The following is a 26694-nucleotide window of genomic DNA, read 5'->3' on the forward strand; positions in this document are numbered from 1 at the left end:
GTTATAATAGTACGGTTTTCTGTATATATTATACGATTCCATTAAATTATACGGATAAAGTTTACAATGTATATGTACAAAATTTACAAGAAATTTAAGTTAAACTGGTTAACTTAGTAAGTATGAAACACAAATTTATTTTCAGAACACGCGTGTCCCCCAGTGGCTCAGCGATATGTCTGCGGACTTACAACGCTAAAAACCAGGTTTCGATACCAGTGGGGGGCAGAGCACAGATTGTAGCCCATTGTGTAGCTTTGTGCTTAATTCAAAACAACAACAACAACAGAACACGTGTATTCCTACACTATATGTGATTGGGCCGTCACGGAACTATACACAAAGGCTGAGCAGCAGCCTGCTACAGAGCTCATGGTATATTATCACAGACACGCTAGAGTTTACATTGCTAGAAACATTTACCACGAACTTACGAGTATATTTATATCAGCAATCTAATGAACTTGTATATATGGAACAGAAGGAATGAAAATAATAACCAGCAACCACAATATTAAAATATACGTATTTCATAAATACTAATACTTTTTAGTTTCTTGCTTATGTCTTAGAGAAAAATGTAGAAGTCGACACACTCTTTGCGTCTAACAGATTCAAAGGATAAGTGTGCATATGTTGCCTGTTTCATAGTCGACTGTTCGCCTGTAAGAGTTTGAACGACAGTTTTGGATATGTTACCCGTCTTATAATTGATGAAGTTTGATATAAATAGGCTGACTCTCTCCAAACTAATAATATATTTTGTCGCTAATTGTGACTCACCTCACATACCACCGTAACAGACTAACAGTTACCGCAACGATAAAGAATTTTACTCTAAAAAGGGGAATAAGGGTCGCCAAAAACTACAGAAACAAGTTGAATAAAATACAAATATTATATTTTCAACCCTACAGCTAAAATATTCTAAAAATGAAATAAACTAGGCTGTAAATAATGTCTATATTATTTTTTCAAGTTACAAATCCTTATTTTGACTCCATGTCAACATTCCCTTCGAATATCTATGAAAATAAGTTATTTTCTGGCGATTGGTTTTTCTGTATCACTAATACAGTATACTCATTATTTCTGATAGCACAGATGACACTTAGTGACAACAACGACATCGTAAAAAAAGGCATTGGAATCCAGTAATGAATAATTTCGTACTAATTCCACTGTGTTTTAAAACATTTTCAAAAGTGAGCACCCCCACCCTTTAGAAAATTCTCGATAGGCCCCTAAATTGATACATCTAACTTGAAACTATGTAGTCTACTTTTCTTTTAGAAGTGTCAGTTTATTCCTTATTATCATTTCTCCAAGTTTTTCTTTACAACTCTTGCGGTATAACATCATTCAAGGATTACTTATTACGTTGTGTAAATATTGTTTAAACCAAGCAACAATTCTAAATTAACTGTTTGGTTAAAGTTAAGAAACAATAAGCGCCGTCAGCCAACCAGTATCGATAGCATTGTTGATTGAAGCTGCTAAGACACAATTACAGTTTACTCAACAGCTTTTCAGAACTCGAAACAAGCAGCCATCTTAGAGTCAAGGTGAAGTGCGAAAGCGAGGGAAGAAGAATTTAAAAAATCAGAAACGTTTCAAAATTTATTTATCTAAAAAAGTGAAAGATACATTTTTTTCATTATTCTAGTTAAATGTGATTAAAGGGGGGTGAACGGGACCCAAATTATTTTTGATAAAGGGACCGTAACATGCTATGTACGACATCAGTCACTGATAGTGATACAGTAACATACATTTTCTATCGCTACCAATTCATTTTCATGGTTAATTGATCATAATTGTTGATTTAAAAGAAAATAAAGTAAGATATCTTTCCAAAGCAATAACAAATAAATAGAAAAATTAACAAGTTAATAAATTATATCATTTTAGCCAAATTTTTTAAGAGTACTTTCTTACCGTTTGAACTAACTTCTTCTTCAGTCAGTACTTCAAATTATTCGATAATACGCAATCTACTCTTCCTGACCTTGATACAAAACGAAACTAGCCGTGAAGTTGGTGACAGATATATATACATATAAATATATATTTTCTCGGAACTAATGACGTCATATATGCAGATACACGACGTTTTTTAAATAAATATTTTCTAATCATTTTTCAATTAGAAATTATTAAAGTTATGTATTATACAACATATACCATAATATAAATTCTCGCAACTAATAACACGAACGGGCAGTTCATTTAAATGTAGTTTGTGAAAGGTATAATTATTTATAATCATGCATTTCATACCTTGCTGAAAGCATGAGCGAAGGTGCTAGTTATGTCATTTAGTTAAACCTACAACATTTATAAAAACGTTTTTCTTATAAAATTCATGAAAACAAAAGCCCTGGGTGGTTTCGCTACTTCATTCTTTAGTTTACTGCTATAATTGAAGTTCAATAGGTTTACATATTAATACGTGTAAAACTGTTGCATTACTATGGAATTATTAATTACAACTCGTTATTTCTAATTTTGGTCGACAATTTCATTGTTTTTTTATTTGAAATGTAACTTGACTATTGCTATGCAGTTGTTAAGACACTTTTAAGTTGCTTCTTTTATTTGTTTCAGAATTAGCACAAGGCTACACAAGAGCTGTCTGCGTACCCATTTTAAGACCTCAAGGTTTATAATACAATACAGCTAACTACTACGTTATACTTTATCTAGCACCGTTTACTAAACCGATCTGCTGAGTCTCCGATCAGCAAGTAACTTGATTATTCTTAGTTGTGGGTAGACCGAGAACATGTGTACTGATTAATAACTTTTAAATAACTAATTAGTAACATATATTCTGCTGTGGATTATAGGTAGTCATATTTCATAAATATAATTAAGATAGTTACTATCCTCTTTTCATTAGAACTGTTTAAAACTTAAAGTCTTTTCAATAATATTTTTGATGATACTTGATAGTGGATAATGAATAATTATTTGTTTGCACATTTACTCTCAGATGGCAGCACTCACAAATAGATGTGCAAGTATCATGACGTTGTGCTATATGCGTATTACGTGCTGAACTTGGTGAAAGGAAAGTTTTACGGTTTCGAAGAAGTTGATTTATTTTAACGGGGAGTTTTTTGTTAGTGTATATAGCCAGACTAGTGAGCGTTTCTGTTATTATTTTTCCCTTTGAAATTTCATTGAAAAGTAAGTTTATTAATACATAAACAAATATTATAATTTGTAAAAAGTATTACTGTTTTTGCGCCACCAGCTATATCCCTAGTCAAGGCGTTTACGTTCCTACTATCAGTTTTGTAACTTCATCAACTTCAAATTAGCCGTAGTCGTTATTTAGTCAACATCGTTTGATACAGTTGCGATATTTTAAGAATTAGTACTGACTACCATTTGTTGAAAAAATATTTGAATATTGTGATGGCTGATGTAGTGGTTGCTGTGTTGAAAGTTTTATCAACAATCGGTTTGATTCTCTATTATTGGCTTGAAGCTATTTTCCTGACTCTTGTGCCTAAAAGATTGCGTTACAAAGACGTTAGTAAAGAAACTGTACTCATAACGGGAGGTGGTGGCGGAATTGGTCGTCTGTTAGCAATACGGTTTGCTAAGTTGGGTTGTAGGGTAGTACTGTGGGACATTAACCTTGAGGGATGCGAGGAGACACAACGCCAAGTTCGGGAAATCGGCGGGCAAGCGTATGTGTACGAATGTGACGTCTCCGACTGTAACAGCATAAAAAAACGTTCGGTTCAAGTGAAGCAAGAAGTCGGAAACATTACTATTTTGGTCAATAATGCCGGTATCGTAACAGGAAAACGATTTTTAGACTGCTCTGATAAAGAAATTGTGAAGACCTTTGAAGTAAATGCGCTTTCTCACTTCTGGGTAAGCGTAGTTGTTTTCTAGTGTCTATTTTAGTAATACTAGTAATAAGTATTGAACCTAAATTTCCTTTTCATCTATATACAGAAGTAAAATCCCCCCCCAAAAAATGCCAAAAAATAGAGGTACCCAGCTGGGTGTGGTCGAGATATTTTTTAAAAAAAAGTAAAAAATACTTTTAAACAAAAAAAAAGACAAAGTATCTCCTTAAAAGATAAGTTACAGCAGAATTTCACTCCTGTATATATTGGTACATATATGATATATATATATATACACACACACACACATATATATATAGTTTTCGCGTATAATATATGTATTTTTTAAAATAGCAGATAAAGGATATTGTTTTGGAATTTCGCACAAAGCTACTCGAGGACTATCTGTGCTAGCCGTTCCTAATTTAGCAGTGTAAGACTAGAGGGAAGGCAGCTAGTCATCACCAACCACCGCCAACTCTTGGGCTACTCTTTTACCAACGAATAGTGGGATTGACCGTTACATTATAACGCCCCCACGGCTGAAAGGGCGAACATGTTTGGCGCGACGGGGATGCGAACCCACGACCCTCAAATTACGAGTCGCACGCCTTAACACGCTTGGCCATGCCGGGCCAAAAAAAGAAAAAAAGAAGAAGCCTATTTGTTTTCGAAACAAGAAATAAACACTTTGGTGTGTGATTGTTTGTGAATCTTTGAATCAATAGTTGCAGGTCTCTTCTATAATGAAAACATTCATGAGATACGATGCACAGTCACTTCTCTATTAGTCCTATCTTAATTTTCCAAGTGTTTCAATTAATAGTGGCTGTTATAAGGTCACTTCAAAAATTAAGTAGAAGTGAGGTTAAAATATCATTCAGTGGTTTTAAGAAGAAAAAAAAACACCACCATTAAAAAAAACACTAACAAATAATTGCTAAAGAGGTTTTCAATCTAAGCGTTTCTTTATATTTGTACAGGATAAAAGACCTGGTCAGAGATCGTAAAGGTTTAGGTAAAGCTTTCTTAATTTGAGATACTGACCATAGATCAGGCAGCCATTCTACAGTCCCCCGCTGGTACAGCGGTGAGTCTACGGACTTACAACGCTAAAATTAGGGGTTCGATTTCCCTCCATGGACTCAGCAAATAGCCCGATGTGGCTTTGCTATAAGAAAAAACGCCCACACCGCCATTCTACAGAAATCGCAGACACAGTGCTTTTATCTATCCTCTTGAGCTAAATAACGCGACAGACTTTATAAAGTAGCATGTTGGCTTTTCGTTATCAGAAGGAAAAGCGCCACAGTGAGATTTGCATCAGTATTTTATTCATATAATTTTAGCAACGAGGTTCTGAAAAAGACTTGTTTCATTGACATAAAGCAAGATATCGTAAGGCCTTCAAAGACAAAAATAATTGTTTCCCATTACATAACAGTACACGTTCATTTATCAGTGAACTATTGGGAAGGCCTTTAGTTTTTTAACATATGGACACGTTTCAGAATAATTTACTACTTGCATACAGGAAATGACTGTCACTGTGGCCCACTAAGAGTGGGAGTGATTGCGACAGGAGAACTGTCCTATTGAACATTGCAGTTTATTTCATTTATTTAGGTAATAGGAGGTAGTTTGTTGTAATAAGAACAGAAGTCAACTTATTGTAGTTCTTGAAATTCCCAATCTAGCGCTTAAGTCATATGTTCATGAGGATTAAAAAATAAACCGGCAATATTAAGTTTTAAGAATTAAACACGCGTACAATGACTCAAATTCTTGATGACGATAAATCCAATTGAAATAAAAATGTATCTCAGAACGGCTGGTATGGGTATTAACACTTATTGAGAAGGAGAGAACATCGTTTCGACCTCCATAGGTCATCTTCAGGTGAAGAAAGAGAGAGTTTACAAGTGACCGTTGCCGGACATACGTCGTAGGGACGAGATTGTATAAACGGGTACGGGATTGTAGGGAGCGTTGCAGTTGTTTGCTAAATTATTAATTAGTATAGGTATACAGCTGTTCCTTTATATTGGTTTGATTTTTATTTCAGTTACCGTATAAGTAGGGATTTTTTGATTTTGCATTTATTTATATATCAGATGCAAATTTACCCAGTTTTGTGATATTTACATCAAATATATACAATTTTACGAACAGGTTTTGACTTTTAGCGAATAAAGGAAATTCAGAACTTTCTTCCAAAGTTCAGCACTTGATAAAATTAGTTTATAGTGAACAACTTGCTGGAAGGTTTCGTCATGTTCTTGTGGATTTTCTTCGTGTCTTTAGTTTTATGGGCTTATTTTTTTACGTTTTGTCCTTTATGACAATAATTTGTGTAATATTGTCTTGACTGGTTACAGAGAGGTGATTCTTGACTTTAGTTGAACTAAAATCCTGAAGAACTACCATCAAAGTTTATTGTATGGAAACGTCGTCTCATTGTAAATCCATTTTACCACTGATCCAACTGGGAGCCGTGGTCAAACAAGTTTAACCAATTCGTACAAAGTTCTGGGGCTTCTTAAGCTGTTATCTTTTGTGGAAAAAAGACGTTCTCTTAAAGTGGATAAAGTACTGTATACATATGATAAGAAAACAAACGGAATTGTGGTGTGTACTCGTTTTTTCATGTAGAGATAACTGAAACCGAAGTTGTGGTGAAAACTATTTATTACTATAGATTACTGAAAGCAATCCTGTTATAGAAATGACTTTCTAGTATTTCTAGACCGAGCCAAAGCAACTACGCTGAATCTGATTGGATTAAAACAGTCAATCAGATATAAAGAAAAGGTAAAACGAACATTTAATTTAAAGGGCAGGAGTTCCACTTATCTCATTCATTATATTTCTCTTTTGAGTGACATTTAATGCAGTGCCTTGTCTGCAAGTGGTTCTTATTAGCTTCTCCCAGCTTGAGGTATTTTAAGCCTATTTGTGGTGAAACTTGTCCGACTACATGGATGTCTAACCAGATTAGCACTTACCTCTGTTGTGAAAAAAATAAAACAAACAGCAACAACACAAAACAATGACTGAAGAATTCTGAATTGTCTGTGATAAAGTAAGAGAACTAAGATCACAAATTTTTATTTACCCATGACATTTTTTCTACATGCGGGCCTGGCGTGGCCGTGATTGTTAGCGTGCCCGGACTGTGAATAATAGAGTTCATTGTTCGGTTTCCGTTGCCTCAAAAAATCTCCACAGTGGGAGGTCGTGAATGCATTGTAAGAGCAACAATCAAATTCTGCTGTTCAGTTAAATAAGAATGACTCAAGAATTTCCAGTAATTATCATCGACCAACTGCCATTCCTCTGTCTAATCTGATCGCAAGTGGCCAAGATTCTTTGCGCTAAAAAAAAAAAAGAAAAAAGCCTCCAACCAACCATCTAGTCTGCCGGTTTAAAATGAGGGACGGCTATGAGTACATAGCTCTTGTGTAGCTGTGCACAAAATTTACAAACTAATAAATTACTTCGTGTATATATATATATGTATATATATTCGCGGAGTGACTTTCTATCAGACATAACCTCGTGATTTACCTCGAAACTTATTGTTTCGACATTTCGTTTTGACTTAGATATTTTGTTAACAGTATATAAAAATATCCAAAATTTTATTCACTGAAAATAGACTTAGATGTATACGTTCCTTTTCACTCAGCTTGCTTATCTGATAATAAACAATTTACCTATTAAAATTATAACAATCTTTATACCAATCAAACATTCACACAGTGTACCATACTTGCGTATAAACCTACTTTAACTATCAGGGTAACTACAAAAGTGAGTTGTTGACTGTTCAAAACTTGCCTACGTCATTGCCTTTGATGTGAACATTTACAAGTTTAAATAATAGGCATAACGAAATATTAATGTTAAACAGCTCGACGAAACGTCATTTGACGTTTCTTAATCACATTCTTAACGAAATAGACACAATCTATATGAAGATCTATAAATATAAATAGCGAAGAGTGAATACTTCAATGTTCTAGATTTGAAATTTTATTTCACAAAACAAATTAATATAATATAATACATTTATGAAAACTCTGAACCACTGAAATATTAAAATACTAACAGAGACCCACAAAATACTTGCGATCAAATTAGTATCTTTGTTGTAACAGTATTTCTTTAAATACTAGGTTTCTAGAATAATACAAAAGAATTCTAGTTACATACGTCGAAATATACAAGTGAACTTGTATTAGTCCTAACATTAGTTAAGCTTTTATTAAGTACAAAGATAAAGAAATAAATTAAGATTGCAACCGGCATGGCCAGGTGGGTTAAGGCGTGCGATTCGTAATCTGAGGGGCGCGGGTTCGCATCCTCTTTGCACTAAACATGCTCGCCCTTTCAGGCGTGAGGACGTTGTAATGTAACGCACAATCCTACTATTCGTTGGTAAATCTAGGTAGGGGGCTATCTTTGCTCTACCTAAGTCGATGAACCAAACCCCAAATTTTAGCACTGATAGTTCGTAAACTTGCCGCTGACTATCTGAGGAAAAATTATGTCTAAAATAAGTTTAAGACTTCATGTACATTATAAGTTGATCAGAACAATACAAGAAAATAAAACACACGTGTTCAAAATAAGGACAAAGTAAATTAGAGGATACTATGCTAATTTTAGGAAGATGCCAGCAGGCGAGGAGTTCCACTGTAGTAGCCAGCGTAAGGGTCAATATTCCAGGAAGCTCCTGAATTTTTTTGAAAGCGTTGTTGATTTTTTAATTCTTAGTTAAGGTTTTAAGAGCAATAATTCAAAAGACAACATAAGTATCAATGCCTTTCGTTTTCTTCATATGCAATCACCGTCAAAATGACTCACAGCGAACACTGCAAGAGTTAGTAGATAATACTCGGATGAGTCTCGTGTTGGAAGTGCTACACATAATTTTTGACGAACTCAACTAGGTTTTACAAGAACATTTGAAAAGGAATTTTAAGTTGTTTTGTGTGTGTTGTTGAACTTCATTGTTTGTAAACCAGTTTTTATCTTCATCGATAATCCATGGATAAAAGTACCGGCTCTTCTTGGAATCATTGATTAGCATTTTATACAAGTTCTCAAACAAACAATTGATGAACTAGTTTCCGAATGTCAGTTTTTAATTACGTTTTAACAGATGGTTACCATATTTGCTAGAGAAGGTCCATAGTCGAAACTTCTGGTTTCTTTTCACCTCTCTTGGATATCGGCCATTAACTTGAATTTTAGAAATGTGCTTGATTTTGTCAGTCTAAAATTGATTGTCTGTTTCTTTTAGCGCCACTTTCCCCTATAGGCTCTCTAAAATGTGCCTGTCGCTAGGATCGAACTCCAAATTTTAGCATTATAAATCATGAAGCTTACTATTGAACCACTGGGAGAAGGCATTCAGTCTAGACATTTTCTTGATATTGAAATTAAAATAAACACGTAATTAACTGAAAGTTTGGTATACGTAGTGTACGTGATAATAACTGTCACTTATCACAGATTAGTAGTAATTGTTCATTCTTAAACCAATAATGACCTAAGGAGGTTGAAACATAGTTGTTTCATGTTTTAAATGATACCCATATCAGCCGTCTCTACTATATTTATATTATAGTAATTGTTGTTTTTTGCTTCAAAAATTCCTTGTTTGTTTGTTTTATAAGGGCAAACTTAATTCAGTTTTTTTTTTTCATACTTGTAGATGTGCAAAGCCTTCTTACCGGACATGATATCAAAAGACCACGGCCATCTCGTTTCCATAGCAAGTCTTGCAGGGCTAAGTGGGGCTGTGGGTCTCACTGACTACTGTGCTAGTAAGTTTGCTGCTGTGGGGTTTGACGAATCCTTGAAGTTGGAGATTAAAGCTGGGAGACACGACGGAATCAAGTCCACTTTAGTTTGTCCATTCTTCATCAATACCGGCATGTTTGCAGGAGCTACATCTGGGTAAAGATAAACGTGTCTTGAAGACTCTAAAAATGGTCATAAATCAATTTGTGATTTTGAATGTGTTAAATGTAAACGTGAAAAAGAAGTAACACAAGCTTATCGCAGTAATTTCAAAGAACCTGAAAATAGTTCTTTCTTTAATAATTGTTCTAGCAAGTAGGTATTAATAGTCAGGCACTTTTTGTGAAGGTCATTCCTTTGTGTTGACATCATTGAGGTTTTTCTTTAATATATTATTTTTACTGGCTTTTGTTGCAGATGTTTTAAATTTCTCGAACCAGAATTTGTTGCTGACGAGATTATGGCCGCCATTTTAACAAATCAGGAGATTATTATTATTCCGAAGCTGTTTTACGTTTTGTATGTGGTTAAGTCGTAAGTTTTCCTTTATCGTTTTGTTCATATTTTTATGCTTTCAGGTTTACTGTTTTGTTTTATATGTTTATTTATTTATTTGTTCTTTACGTAACGGTATACAGTTTTTTAATTGTTGTCAGGGTTAGTATCCTGTGCGATCACCTAAGCTTAATTAGTAACTACTATTTTTTTATTTAACTATGTGCTAATTACTAACTAGTTTTATTGCATATTTCGGTTGCTAATGTAGTGTCGTCATCAGATAAGGACTATTTCTATGTTGATTTTAATGGCCGAATTCCATCATGGGTCTTCTTAAGGAATACATAAAAAACAACAACAAAAACTAGAATTTAGGAGCATAATGAACATACAAAACTGAGTAATACTGGTTTATCTGCAATAGCTCATCATGAGAAAGTAGAAGAAAACCATACAGTAAATCAGAATAACGCTAAAACAACATCATATGAATCACACGTGAGAAAAAATAAAGACAAAGATAAACACCACATGGATCTAATGAACCTTCATACCAGTTTTGATGAAGAACCATCCATCGCTTTGGATAACACAGTCAATCTAGTGTGGAAGACAGCAAATCCTGGATACACCTTTTGAAAGCATTTCAATACTTATTGGATCCAAGTTTAATCGAGGATAACACACCACACTTCCATCAAAAAAGACTCAGGATTGAATCCCAGACACTTTCAACATAATAACAGTCGATCTCAGTACTTCTTTGCAGAGGACAGCATATTTCGCAACCGAAACGTAGAATAAAACCAGTTGGTAATTAGTATTTGGTTATAGATGTAAATACGTTTTGACTAATTAATTGTTAAACTTGAGTGATCGTAGGTGTTACTAATCGTGACAAAAACTGTTACTCGACCACCAAAACCTTATCGTAAGTACTGATATTCACTTATTTTGTGTATGTTATTTTATACAGTTTTGTTATCTTTTATTCATTTTCCATGTTCTTATTTTTCTTACAGGTGACTATAGTGGTTGTTTTTATTTTACTCCAACATTTTTTTACTGTATATATTACGAAAAGTACTGGGATAGCACTTATTGAGAAACGAGTATCGTGTTTCGCCATTAGGGTCGCATTTAAAAGGGAATGAGTCTGTCGTTGTTTCTCATCAAAACATGAACTCTATTACAAATAATTACTGTTGGTCCATCTCTGGCGGATCAAACTTCTACACTTTTTCAAAGAGATCCAGATGTAGTGATCTTTTGGGCACTGTCCATGCTTCCTTCCAGGCAGCCTAACAAATCGTCATAGATTGGTTCAGTGGTAGTGGTTTTGGGACCGGTTAAAGTTGATTATGTATGTTATTTTTTCTCAGACCTCTGATGGACACACTATATAGTGTAACGTGATGCTTAATATATTGAAATAGGCATGATTATTTCCTACAGACTTACATTAGTAACATATCCATGGCCGTATGCATGGTTGATGTTCCATGTAGTTCGGTAGCTTTTCGTTCAAGTTTGAAATCGTAGAGGAAATTCCGACGAAAGTTTTTCTTGTCCATGCTTCCTTAAGGGTTGTGAAACTTACTATGAATATAGTAACAATTAAGACACCTTGTAAACGACAAACGTTGGATTAAATTAACCAACCAACGATAATTTACTCAAAATTCAGCTTCTAAGTATCATCGTGAGAATTCCTACATTTATTTCTGGACAGCCTAATATAATGTGGCGTTAGTTTAAACCTGGAATACTCATCTTAAAAATTAACTAACTTGTACAGTCACACAAAATGATATTCAAAAGTTAACTGTGAGAACCGAATTCTGGTAAAGGGGGAGGTGTCTGTTCTGATTCCTTGTTCTAGAGTCCATGAATAAAAAAAAAAAGTATTTCATATACTTTCTGCAATTATAAATTTAGCTATAATCCAATAACACACGTTGATCAAACTGTAGATTGAACTGAACCACCCCTGAACCTAGATTCCGAGTTTTAAGATTATTCGGAATACTAAATTTATTTATTATGTCCAACCTCACATGTAATACACTAGGTGAATTACCCATGACAATAGGTATCGAGGACGACAAGAATTTATTTATTTTCTTGAACGACGTTCTGTGTTAGAACACATAAATCCGCATACATGAACATCTTGAGAAATCTTATATTAAACAACGAAATAATCCTATATACCACATTCTCAGTAAAAGTCACAGGTCTGAAAAACATTTCAGAGGAAACCTCTTTCTGATAGAGTATTAATTATGTTAACAATGGCACCTTGTAATAAAACTTCAAGCATATCGAATTATTTCATGCTCTTCCAGAAAAGCGTCACCGTGACAACAAAACTGTAAGAAGTTTTGAGAACGCAGAAGTAGAAATACCACCTTCAGATAAATACTGCGTTGTTAGTAAATATGAAAAAATACACAGATTTACCACTTTTCCCCCACCATTTCATAAACAGATGAGTTTTTTATTATTGTTTCACGATGTAGTATTACAGTATCTTTATCTACATGCGGTATACGAAAGGTATATATACAGTAACATGTTTTAGGTGTGATATAAATAGTTTAAATGTGCGCCACCTCTGGAGTGGATTGTAGATTATTGGCAGCGGATGTGTCATAAATATTCTTGTTTTTGTTTGTTTTTGAATTTCGCACAAAGCTACTCGAGGGCTATCTGTGCTAGCCGTCCCTAATTTAGTAGTGTAAGACTAGAGGGAAGGCAGCTAGTCATCACCACCCACCGCCAACTCTTGGGCTACTCTTTTACCAACGAATAGTTAGGATTGACCGTCACATTATAACGCCCCCACGGCTGAAAGGGCGAGCATGTTTGGCGCGACTGGGATGCGAACCCGCGACCCTCAGATTACGAGTCGCACGCCTTAACACGCTTGGCCATGCCGGGCCTATAAATATTCTTAGGAAGACTTGCGTTACTTTGTTTCTTCGTTGTCTTGCATGTCAGTCTGTAATTTCATATTCGTAGATTAGTTTTGGATTTTGTAAGAAACTCGAAAGTTCTATTATAGTCATTCGGCATTGAGGTACTATTCATTATCTTGAATAATGAAGGTATGACTATGTGTAAAATGTAACATTTATTTCAGAATTTAAACTTCAAGTAACTCGTGAGACGCAAGTTCCAGGTAAACCTCGTGAAAGGCTGTGAACAAAATAAACATACATTTTACTATGTGCAACCAATAAAAACTTGTAAATTTTAAAAACATAGTTCTTTCTAATGTTTAATTTAGAGCAACGAAGTATTTTATTCTGATATAATAAACTCTAACAGTAGAGGTTACTGAAAATCCTTAGAAACTTGTAAAACCCCTGACTATTCCAATATTCCAAGTGTTTTTCATTTTCTAACACCTCGAGCTGAAATCAAGCTACGTTTTGTGTACGAGATTATTTTCACTAAAGGTAAAGATATTTAATACTTATTACACTTAAAGTGTTAAATAGTTAATATAAAGTAGCTTCTTCCAGCATAGTCTAGATAAAAGAGTAATTGCACAATTGAGCTGGTTTAGTTCTTACTGCCTAACTTTAACCATAACCTTATCATATTAGTCAGCCTGGAATATCTTGTTTCGGACATTTCTGGTGTTAACAATTAGCCTGAGATAACTTGTTTTAGACAGTTCTAAGTTTAACAACTAGCATTTCAGGTTATTCTGGTTTTAACCATTGTTCTGAGATACATTGTTTCAGACAATTTCGACTTTAACAATTAGCTTGGAGTCCTTGTTTCATGTTATTCTGGTTTTAACATTTAGTCTAGTGTACCTTGTTTCATTTTATTGTGTTCTTAACAATTGACTCATAATACCTTGTTTCATTCAGTTCTAGTTTTAACAGTTAGCCTGGAGTACTTCATTTCAGATTATTCTGGTTTTAACAGTTGTCCTGAAATATCTTTTTTTAGACAATTCTGATTTTAACAATTAGCCTAGAGTCTTTGTTTCACGCTATTTTGGTTTTAACATTTAGTCTACAGTACCTTGCTTCAGATTGTTCCAACTTTTAACAGCCTAGAGTACCTTGTCTCACACAGGTTTTGGTGAGCAAGATTTAATCTAAACTACCTGAATTTTTTTTTTTTTTTCAATAAGCTACACATTCTTTTACTTAAATTTTCTGGCTACACACTTGCACAGCCTTGAGATTATATGTAATATATCAAGCATTTAATTTGATGTGTAATCTTAAGTCTTGTACAAATAACACAAAATAATTAGGAGTTTACTTAACTTTGTTATTACTTTTTTTAAATTTATATTTCAATTCCTTCGTTATTGGTGTGACGTTACTGAGATAAAACCAAACAGAGCAAGGTATGTGTGTGTTGAAATAACAGGTGTAGTGATATATTTTTCTTGTATGTTTGACTACATTTGTAAAGCCCAAGTGGAAGGACTCCTTATACCGAATATTTCACCGAGTATTCTATTCTAAACAGATATTTGACATATTTAGGATGTAACTAATATGAGAGTTGGGAAAGAACCCTGATTCAGAACCTTCACATTTGAAACTGCTAAATACTTTCTTCATTCCTTTGTGTTATCTGTGGCTCTTAAAATATAATAAGCTTTTACAATTTTTGAAATACTTTAAAATGGCAGCACCAATATCATGATGTCTTCCTTTTCCTGGGCCAGAAAATTACTTTTTACTTTTCTCGCAAGAAAACAACTTGGTTTACATACCACGCCAACGACATACGTTTGCCTCACTCGCTGTATAATTTTTACCGGCTTCACGATTCCCAATCTGTTCGGCACACAAAATAACCTTACGTTTAAATTCGGTATCGTACGTAAAACTCTTTTCCATGAGTAAAAATCGCAATTACAATAAAACTAACACAATAAAATAGTGTCTGAACAACAGGAAAGTCAGGCAAAAACTCAGAACGGTGATATCCAACTACACCGTTAGAGGCGCTAATATCGGCAAATTTGACGTTTTGTACGTGTTTTTTTTTTAGTTTTTCTAAGCTAAGTTCTTATTTAAAATATAGTCCAATCTATTTTTTAATGCAGGATCTTTTCGAAAATCTTTATTGTTCGAGGTAAATGATGTTTCGGGACTTTCGAAGAGTGTAAAATAATATCTCGAATTTAAGACACCCCCTAATTTTCAATTCGGAAAGTTGTGTTTTAAATTCAAAATAATACGGTATATATATATTATTACAATTCACTAGTTTTGTGTTCCCACTGTACAGTGACGTGTCTGTTACATGTCCATTGTTGTTCTTATCAGCACGTGATTTGTCACGTTATTCCTTTCAGCCACTTCATCCTGCTATAAAGTTTCTTAATTTTATATGACATCTAATCTGCACGTCTACGTTTGTGTGTCGGTGTTACTAGCTTGTCTCAGCTGTACAGTGGTGCTCGATTCTTTTCCCGTGTCCTTATTTTGAACACGTGTGTTTTATTTTTGTGTATTGTTCTGATCAATTTACCATGTACATGAAATTGTAAACTTGTTTTGACATAACTTTTCCTTAGTTGGTCAGAGGTAAGTTTACGAACTATCAATGCTAAAATCCGGGGTTTGGTTCATCGACTTAGGTAGAGCGCAGATAGCCCCCCTACCTAGTTCCAAGTTTCACTGTGTCGGTATTTGGGTATTGATGTTAAATACCCAGGAGGGTCAGGTACATTTGACCTCTTCCTCCCTCCCGAACGATTATAGCGTCTGTCTTTAGGTTTTTTTTTGTTTTTTTTAAGCTTTGGGCCAGAGTAAAAGTATAACATCATACTCAGGCCCATTTCAGGGCTCAGTCCATGCATGGACGAACAAGAAGTTTTTTTTTTTTCCTTTTATTATTTCTCTTGTGTTTTTTTCTTCATTTTTTCACTTTTTAATTTTTTTTGTATTTTCATATATAGATATATATATATTTTTTGTATTTTTCTCCTTTTTCTTCATAGAGAGAATGCTACTGCTACTTGTAGTAACACACACACACACAAAGAAAGTAATAATAATGTTTTTCAATAAGAGAAAAAAAATGATTAAAAAAAAGAAAAATTATAATAATAAAAAAGGAACAAGGACTAAGTGTCTAGTGCATAGTGGCCAGCTTGTGTTACATTTCTTAAATATATGTTAAAAAGGGAGAGGTATTTAGGACTATTTACATCATGTACGTGATATCTGTCGAGATCACACATTAAGTCATTTTTTTTATGCCAATTCTTATTGAAATATTTTAGAGAATTATGCAAGAGTCTTTCAGATATTGTGTCTATGTTTGCATACTTGTGCATGAATGTGGTTGAGGTGCTACGTGGTACTTTATATGCTGAAGTTAGTACTGAATTTTGTATACGTTGAAGTTTCTGAACATGTGTGGGTGCTATGTTAATCCAGGCAGGTGATGCATATTCTATTGTTGGTCTAATGTACGTTTTGCCCCCTACCTAGTTCCATGTTTGACTGTGTGGGTATTTGGGTATTGATGTTGTTAAATACCCAGGAGAGTCAGGTACAAAGATTTCACTATTGTTTGTTTTTGAATTTCGCGCGAAGCTACACGAGGGTTATCTGCGCTAGTTGTCCCTAATTTAGAGTGTAAGACTAGAGGGAAGGTAGTTAGTCATCACCACCAACCGCCAACTCTTGCGCTACTCTTTTACCAACGAATAGTAGGATTTACCTTCACATTATAACGCTCCAACGGCTGAAAGGGCGAACATGTTTGGTGTGATGGGGATTCGAACCGGTGACTCTCAGATTACGAGTCGAGTGCCTTAACCACCTGGCCATGCCGGGCCCACCAACGACAGTAACATCTTATAGAAATTATAAGGCTACTCGATATATTTCACTTATTTGCAAATCGGATGACGTATTTCGGGCTGAGAACCCAATAGTAAACAACGACGGTGTCTAACCAATGCTGTAACAACACAGCTAAAATAATGCTAAAATAAAAAATAAGAAAATTATAATGAAGTTCACAATGTTAGTTTTTATGTATCTAATTCTTCCATTTTGTTCAGAGAGGTTTGTTCCAATGTCTTATGTTACAATGTAGGTAGAATAAAATGTATGTTAATGTTTATTTTTTTGCCGCGCAGATCTACACAATGGACTATTTACACTCTATCTGCTACGGAGAATCGACTACCGGGTTTTAGCGTTATAAGTTCAGAAACTTACAATTAACGTACCAAGAGACATTATAAGTTGATGGTTGCTCGTTTAATTATAAAAGTTGTGTAATCCAAAACCAATCAGACATTTAACAACAAGAACAGCTTCGAAAGTACTTGTATGATAATATCGACTGTTAAATGAGCTTCATAGTAACTATTTGAGGGCTCCTACCCTTTTTCTAACTACGTTTTTTTATACTGTTCATGTTCTGTATGATAGCCATAATTACGCATCGTTGTCCAAAACCTTATTTTTATTATAACAGAGGCCCGGCGGTTAGGGCGCTTGACTCGTAATTTGAGGGTCGCGGGTTCAAATCCCCGCCACACTTAACATGCTTGCTCTGTTAGCCGTAAAGGTGTTATAATGTTACGATAAACCCCACTGTTTGTTAGCAAAAGAGTAGCCCAAGAACTGGCGATAGGTGGTGATGACTTACCTCCATTCTTTCTCTGCTAAATTGGGGACGGCTAGTGCAGATAGCCCTTGTATAGCTTTGCGCGAAATTCAAAAGCAAACGAACGTTGTGAAAAGCTTCTGTTTAGGATGCGAGATCACTCCTAAAGCACACACACACATGCACAAACAAAAAATCACACGTTTGTCTTTCAATATTTTAACAATCTAGAGACACAGACGTCCACTGAATTGCATCAAGAGACTTGATATAGTATATGAGCGAATGAAGTTTCTGTTATTTCCATGTCTTCAGCCGTCTTTCTCATGAAAATAATTATTGTTACATGTTGTGTTACGCACTGTAATTTATTTCGGATGAATCTCCGATTTATGAAGTTACGTACGTTAAGTATTACAATTTCAAATAGCTGGGCACCCCGCTAGTACAGCGGTATGTCTCCGGATTTACAACGCTAAAATCAGGCGTTTGTTTCCCCTCGGTGGGCTGAGCAGATAGCCTGATGTGGCTTTGTTATAAGAAAAACACATACTCGAATAGCTGGAAATTTGAATTTAAAAGTTAATTTAATGTTAATATGTATCAAATTTATGATATTTGCCAAAGATTGATACACACAATTTTTCTTTTTTAGCACAAATATATTTTAATATACAAACAAGAATACCATTTATATTGACGGTTATTACAATTAGTTACAACAAATAATGATTTATATACAACAGGTTTACAAACTTACAGACAATATTGAGTGTTACATATTGCATAAAACTAAATATTTTATCGACGATCTAGGTCCACGATGAGTAAATTAATTCGGAGTTGATACTGCCAGACCTCGCGTAAGCTAGCTAGCTTGGTTGGCTCAGTTATTACCAAGGAAGATATTTAGTGTCCTCGTAGAAATGATAATGTCGGAAGTTATTCCCTGAAGTTGAACTGTTTGTAATGTTCGAAATCTGTAAACGTTCCTGGTCCAATTCTGCAGTTTTCTGATCAATAGGTGTTAATCACAATTATAGCTTCCGAGGCTTATAGTATATTGACTGAAGCAGTTAGATAATATTCTTCTTTCCTTGATGCGTTGGTTTATATGGTTTAAGGCGAATTTCTAGAACGTTTAAGAAAATTCGAACACGCTGGCGTTTTCGTAAAACGAATATTGTTAATTCTTGCTCTGAAGAATCTTCTACAAATTTAGACTGGACTAGCGCAATACACATCCAAATATATACGTCACGTACATCAAACTGAAACACGCGTGGGCATTAATATAAATGTACAACGGTAACTTCGTTACAGATGGCTCTGGAAGCACATGAATGTTTGTCATATAAGAGTACGCCAGCTGTGTATCCTTTTCTGTTATCTTTTAATGGTACCAGCTTCATCACACACAGAAATTATTAGGTTAGAGAGTTTTTTGGTTTTTTTTTCATTAACTTTGCGGGTGAGGACGTTGGTTTCTGAGCCAGTGTTTGTTGTCCTAAACGCTCTCTTGTGCAAATATTTTCATTTCTACGGAAAACATTGCAGGTTCCCCTCTCGAAATATCGTGTCCTCTAGTACTGCATTGATTGATTAAAAACAGACAGCACGCTGACATATCTAGCTTGACATGGCCTAGTGAATATGACTCTTGTCTTGCAATCTATGGGTCACGGTTTCAAATCCCCTACCAAACATGTTCGTTCTTTTAGCCGCAGGAATGTTATAATATTTTCGTTGGCAAAGCATAGATAGCCCTCGAGTAGTTTTATACGAAATTAAACAAACGAACGAATTTGTTTATGTACTCTATAGTGTTGAATAGTATGAAATTCGCATAGAACCGAAAATATAGGTATGAAAACGTTGCCTGTGGCGACAGCGCAAGCACATGTGGATGGTTATTTTATAACACCATAAACTTTTCAGTCTCATCAGAAGAAAAATTTTTACGAAGAATATTTTAGTAATATTTCACTCTTCGAAGTCTTACACTTTTCGTCCAAAAAATTTCTTGATATTCAATTAAGTTTTGTTTTCATTTTTTTGAATGAGTCTCGTTTTCTCTCTCTCTTTCATTTTTTTTTTCTCCCCGTTTACGGTCACGTCTTGATGTTTAGAGAAGTATGTATAACCTATTAACTTCTTTAATTCTTCTAAAACATTGCCTAAAGCCTAAACTATTGAGTTTCCACTAGCCCATGTAGCTAACCAGAATCAGTCATCTTCTGGTTTTAGTTTAGGCCTAAACTAATAAGCCGACTTCTTGATGACGAGAAATCCACTTGAAATGAAAATGTAACTCAAAACAAAGATTAACCTGCAGATGACCTAGGAAGGTCGAAACGTTGTTCTGTGCTTATCAATAAAAGTGTTAATACTCATACCAGCCGTTCTGAGATACATTAATACGTCAACTTCTTGTTGTCGTGCGTTATCTAATTAACAAAGCCAGATACGTCTCGAGTAATAAGTTTTTGTGCATTTCATAACCATATTCACAGACTCTATCAAGTGAGTTTTATATGAAATAAGACACAGCAGCACGTACTGAAAAAATTCAGAAATACAAGTCAAAAAGTATCCTTAATAATAATAATAAGAAAAGCGGGGCGCACCAGCACAACACTTCTCCCTTCTTATGTTGAGTGTGTGGCTGCACCCCTATTTATCGCGTCCTTGAACAAAGCTATCTATTACAACAACGTACAAGCACAGAGACTGTATATATATATATATATATTATGTTGAGTGTTACGCCATTTCCTGTCATACTAACATATGCTTTTCTTCCGCAAGGTCGATTGAACAAAATAGTAATGAGTAAAAGTGTTCATATAACTTTAATCGAATTTTGTGAAACATATCCAGCCAGTGATATTTGATTCTTGCGACAACGGGAAATAACGCCAGCTTAAACTAACATTCCGTTATCGACTTATCGTAACCATACTGTCCTTGTTTAGTACAAGTCGTAAATAATCCACCTAAGTACTGAATACGTTTAATTTAAAGTATTATTTGACTGGTGAAATTGGTAAGAATATTCCAGCCTAAGTGTGGTAAAAGGCACTGTTTGCCTAAACTTAGTACCTTGTAGTTTGTTGCTAAGTCTTTCTCGTTTTCGGTTGCCAGCCGTTTCTTACATGGCGGGAAAATTTTATCGTTGGACGTTTTATTTTTTATTTATGTTTAAAACTTCTTTATATAATTGTCAAGTAAAAACCTTTCTAATGAAAAGTCCGTCATTAAATTGAACGATATCTTTTACTTTGATTTCTGTCAAAGTTTACTAATGAGTAAGAAAAATTAAATGGTGGAGTTTATGATTAATATTTATAACAACGTATTGTTTCATGGAAAGAAACCACAATTTTTGTAAACTACTGATATTAAAAGGCAGATTTGTTTCGTTCCCCGCTGGTACAGCGGTAAGTCTACGGATTTACAACGCTAAAATCAGCGGGTCGATTCCCCTCGTTAGACACAGCAAATACCGCAGTGTGGCTTTGCTGTAAGAAAAAACACGCAGAGATTTGTTTCGTGTCATCCACAAGCACAAAATATTTATTTAAGTTTTGAATTTATGTTAATATTAGCTCATGCCTGTTTAAACAATTGAACGGTAAATTTTCGAAATAATTACAAAATTTATCAACTTCGTGACATGGACCAAAGCTTCTATGCAATATGATTGTCTAGTCGCTCTAATGGATCATTTACAAACGTATTTTACCATTTCATGTGCTTTTTCAATATTGCATTGCATTTGTTTTTAAACAAAAGGGGATTGACTGCAATGCATTGTTGGCAAAAAGGTTTTGATACAATGGGTGCATCTAGCACAACAGAGTGCTAAGGTTCGCTAAGTAGCCACAGGGAATCTTTCAGCTGAATGCCAACGTTCCTTGTCATTGCACTGAGCGCAAGAGAAATACATACGGTTTGGTTTGTTTGGATTTTTGCGCAAAGGTACACGAGGGCAATCTGCGCTACCCGTCTATTATTTAGTGGTGAAAGACTAGAGGAAAGGCAACTAGTTATCACCATCAACAGCCAACTCTTAGGCTACTCTTTTACCTACGAATAATTGGATTGGTTGTAACAATATAACGCCTCCATGGTTGAAAGGGAGAGCATGTTTGGTGCGACAAGGATTCAAACTCGCGATCCTCAGATTACGAGTCGACCACCCTAACCTCCTAAACATGAAGGGCCCCGCAAGGAAAAATATCGCTGTGGATGTGAGTGTTGGCTTTTTTGTAAGAAATATCAAAGACTATAGATTCAATTCAAATAAATGTATTCACATGGTTATAATAAAACATACATCAAAGAATATCGACGTGAAAAATACAGAAATACACCTAACAGCATCAAATATGTCATTAAACAAGTACCTCACCCTTTACCTTTTATATCATTCATGATCTTGTGTTCGAAATATTTCATTTCGCCATTCGATGAATGAAATGCCGTTTTATTTCGTGAAATTTCTTTACATAAAGAAACATTTTTATTAGTAATATATTTTCTAAGACTTACTGTACTACATTCACACCATAGCGATATCGATAACAAATTTTGTATTGTAAAATGCAACAAAAAAATCCCTTGGAAAACAAAACAAAACATTGTGACATATAATTGTTTTCTACTTTTAACCGTTCAGGAGATACCGTTTGTATAGAATTAAGTACAAAGCTACACAATGGGCTATCTGTGTTCTGCCCACCACGGGCATAGAAACCCGGTACTTAGCGGTGGGAGTCCGCAGACATACCGCTGTGCCACCGAACGACCAGGAAATACATAACATAACAAACAAGCAGACATTGGCTATTAAATAAATATATATAAAGATAAATTATTAATGAATTATTATTTATATACAACAGTAATGGGCTTAGAAACATTTTAAACATGGCATACCGTAAAAGTAGGAAGAATGAAAACTAGGGAACGGAATATCCTAAGAAGAAAACGTTCAAGTACGAACTATATGTGCATCAGGCCGAAATAAACTGTCTTCAGGTGCAAACAATTGGACTGCCATATGTACTTGTGTATAAACTGTCTTCAGGTGCAAACAATTGGACTGCCATATGTACTTGTGTATAAACTGTCTTCAGGTGACCTTTTCTTGAGTTTCGTTACTTTTCACATTGCATCATTACTGCGATTTTTGTTAGTATTTTAAGAGTGAATTTCACCAACTTTTTTATTTAAGAATAATCTTCAAATCGCTTCTTCTCTTTAAACTTTTGAGCTGAATTCATCGAAAATGTTAAGCTAGTACTCACTATACCCGGAAGTCGAGTATAAACATTTAATTATTTAATTGTAAAATATGCACTGTTGTTTTCACGTTTTTTATTAGATACAAAACTGATTAAGTCGGTAATTTTGTTCTCTGCGACTGATTATGAATCTCCAATGCCAAATTCCTGGATTCGATTTTCCGCGGAGCGCAAATAATCCATCGTATAGCTTTGTACTAAAACAATAACATAGCGATACTATACTATATACTGCATCTGGTGTATTACGTACGCGGTGTAATTCACTATACTATTTCAGTGAACATTTGCTTCATATTTATTAATTAAGTATTCATGAAACAAAATCTACTTTCTATAATATAGAACTTCCTTTTATTAGGTACTCTCAAATTTGACTTCAACCTCGCCAATTGGGGGGCGGGTGACATTCAAGTAGTAGTGTGCAAAATATCGCATGTTGTACGTTGGCTAAAGCAATTAAAATTTAAAATCAGCACCTAAGAGTGCGTCATATCCGTCCTGGACCAAGAACAGATTATGTTTCGTACTCTCAAGAAATTCGAATAATTAATTCTAAAAAAAACATTTTTTGTACTAACGTGTAGCCTTGTGTGTGGGCGACAAACAAAGTAATAAATATTTGTGAAATAAAAAATAAACTTACGTAACTATTACAGTTTTGGTTATGTTGTATATTGTACGTAACAACTCTTACTTTTATATTTGTGCTTCAGTTTATGTATAGTGTCGCCATCTATTTCTCGCTTTAAGTATTGCAGCCAGTATTACTCACAATATTCTGCAGTAATTTACAATACTCCATTTTATCGTTCAACCTTGTATGTACCGAATCTGCGGGCTGTGTAGGACACCCTATTTATAAGTTGTTTGAGTTTAAGGCTACATTGAAAAAATAAATTAGATTACACCCACCAGTAGCCTTGAACCTTCTATATTCTGATCGTATCTTATATATACAACTTTACAAGATAATTATGAAGGCCACGCCTGTGGCGTAGCTAGGGTATTCAGCGCCCGGGCCGGGGACAAAGTCAGTTTTCGCGTCCCCTCGAGACAAAAATGTAAGCCATAATTCCTAATTATGTAACATCAATTGTTACATTGATTTGTTGGAGGCGGAAATCTTAAAAACTCTGTACTAACTGATACAAATAACTTTTTAAAACATTTAGTGCTAATTATCGACTCCCTTCCTATACCCTATCAAATAATATATCTAACATTACTCTGACAGACTGATATTTACTGTAAATAAATTATTCTCAGAAACGCATAATATTTTGCATGTTATTTCCTTAGTAGCTCGGTGGGTTGCATAGCTTTATATTTTCCTCTCTCTTAAGCTTACAGTGTTTTTCTTATTCTGTCCTTTGTAACTCGATAGTGGTGGCGGTGACGTAACTTTAGATTTCACTCTCTTGTTGTTTTTTTCAGGATCTTGCCTAATAAAGTAGGATACCTCTTGAATGAAGCTTTCGGTTTCAGTAACAGTATGGAAGGATATGTTGGTAGAAGCAAAGTACGCTAAAAGAGGGCGCCTCCTCGACTCTGGTGGTTGGAACACGAGGTTTATCAAACCGAAATTCATTCGTTTTGCCCCTATAGTGCCAAATATTTAGTGCCTTTCTTTTGTTTGTTCTAATATTTATGCGACTTCAGAGTATTTGTAAACACATATAAAGTTTAAAACATTAATGCAATTTTCGAGTGTAATGGTGCTATAGTATGATGATTTGTAATTATTCTTCTGATTACATGTAATGAAATAATCGGAAGGAGAAATTCTTATGTGAAAATTGGTTATTCTAATAAAGGATTTTTATTAGTTTATTTAAAAGTGACACTTTTAATGGTTGGTAGATTTCATTGTTTGTAGAAATGAAATGATACGTCTTTATGAAGATTGTATTTTTTATCATTCTTTGTTTTTAATATCTTAATACATTTTATGGATTCTATATCTGTCACTAACGCTTTCAGCTATAACACCAATAAGATATGAAAAGTGGTATATGACTCGTTTATCTTTCCGTTTTAAAAATAGTGATACACGAACCGTAACGGTATTACTGAAAGTATAAAGAAACGTTCTTAAAACCAACATAGGCACAAAGTAAAAGATTCATTCGACGGGAATCGAAGTTTAGTTATGAACAACAAAACAACGACAGTAATAAACATCTTCAGTACATTAGAGGAATTTTGAGACATCTTGATGATGTTTGCATAAGGTAATTTATCATGATGGCTTTAAGTCATCAGGTACTGTTTATAGAACGACTTGTCTTATACTGTATTTTATAGAATATTCTTATAAGTGCAAATTTATTCTGTGAAGTTATTATGCATTTATTTATTTGTCTATAGATGATATCTCAACGAAAATCCATTTGTTATTACTACAGAAAACTGGAAATGGAAATCTTTACAACACACACACAGTATTGCTATATAAATCTGCCTTATATCACCAACTAAATCTTCCTTATATCACCAACTAATATCTCTACAGAAATCATTTTGAGAATTTTACAAAAGTTTGTCAGAAACAAACTTTATTTAAAGTAACACTGGAACAAATAAAACTCACATTCCTTCTAATATGCAATTTTCAGTGTAGGGGAGGCTAGAATCAGATGATTGCTGACAAGTGTGTTTATTCTGCGCTATATTTTAAGGAACTGATTGTTTTTCTATATATATATTTCACGAGATGATACAATAATAACATTAAAATATGCTGAGTACAAACGAGAATCCGGTTTTACACAGACATCACACTTTTATATATTACTTTGTTCTCATGTATCTTATGGTATCGTAAAACACTAGAATCCGGTTTTACACAGACATCACACTTTTATATATTACTTTGTTCTCATGTATCTTATGGTATCGTAAAACACTAGAATCCGGTTTTACACAGACATCACACTTTTATATATTACTTTGTTCTCATGTATCTTATGGTATCGTGAAACACTAGAATCCGGTTTTACACAGACATCACACTTTTATATATTACTTTGTTCTCATGTATCTTATGGTATCGTAAAACACTAGAATCTGGTTTTACACAGACATCACACTTTTATATATTACTTTGTTCTCATGTATTTTATGGTATCGTAAAACACTAGAATCCGGTTTTACACAGACATCACACTTTTATATATTACTTTGTTCTCATGTATCTTATGGTATCGTAAAACACTAGAATCCGGTTTTACACAGACATCACACTTTTATATATTACTTTGTTCTCATGTATCTTATGGTATCGTAAAACACTAGAATCCGGTTTTACACAGACATCACACTTTATATATTACTTTGTTCTCATGTATCTTATGGTATCGTGAAACACTAGAATCCGGTTTTACACAGACATCACACTTTTATATATTACTTTGTTCTCATGTATCTTATGGTATCGTAAAACACTAGAATCCGGTTTTACACAGACATCACACTTTTATATATTACTTTGTTCTCATGTATTTTATGGTATCGTAAAACACTAGAATCCGGTTTTACACAGACATCACACTTTTATATATTACTTTGTTCTCATGTATCTTATGGTA

The 26694-nt window shown here is 34.3% G+C and overlaps 1 protein-coding gene across 1 annotated transcript; it reads left to right on the plus strand.

Annotated features, from left to right (window-relative positions):
* The first annotated feature begins 3041 nt into the window (after positions 1-3041).
* On the plus strand, positions 3042-24944 carry LOC143223822 (epidermal retinol dehydrogenase 2-like). The gene is made up of 4 exons (XM_076452300.1): positions 3042-3891; positions 9592-9836; positions 10098-10214; positions 24542-24944. The coding sequence occupies exons 1-4, from the start codon at positions 3424-3426 to the stop codon at positions 24633-24635; spliced, it is 924 nt and encodes a 307-aa protein (XP_076308415.1). The 5' UTR covers positions 3042-3423; the 3' UTR covers positions 24636-24944.
* The last annotated feature ends 1750 nt before the right edge of the window (positions 24945-26694 follow it).

This window comes from Tachypleus tridentatus, chromosome 8, assembly GCF_004210375.1.
Source record: "Tachypleus tridentatus isolate NWPU-2018 chromosome 8, ASM421037v1, whole genome shotgun sequence".
NCBI lineage: Eukaryota > Metazoa > Arthropoda > Merostomata > Xiphosura > Limulidae > Tachypleus > Tachypleus tridentatus.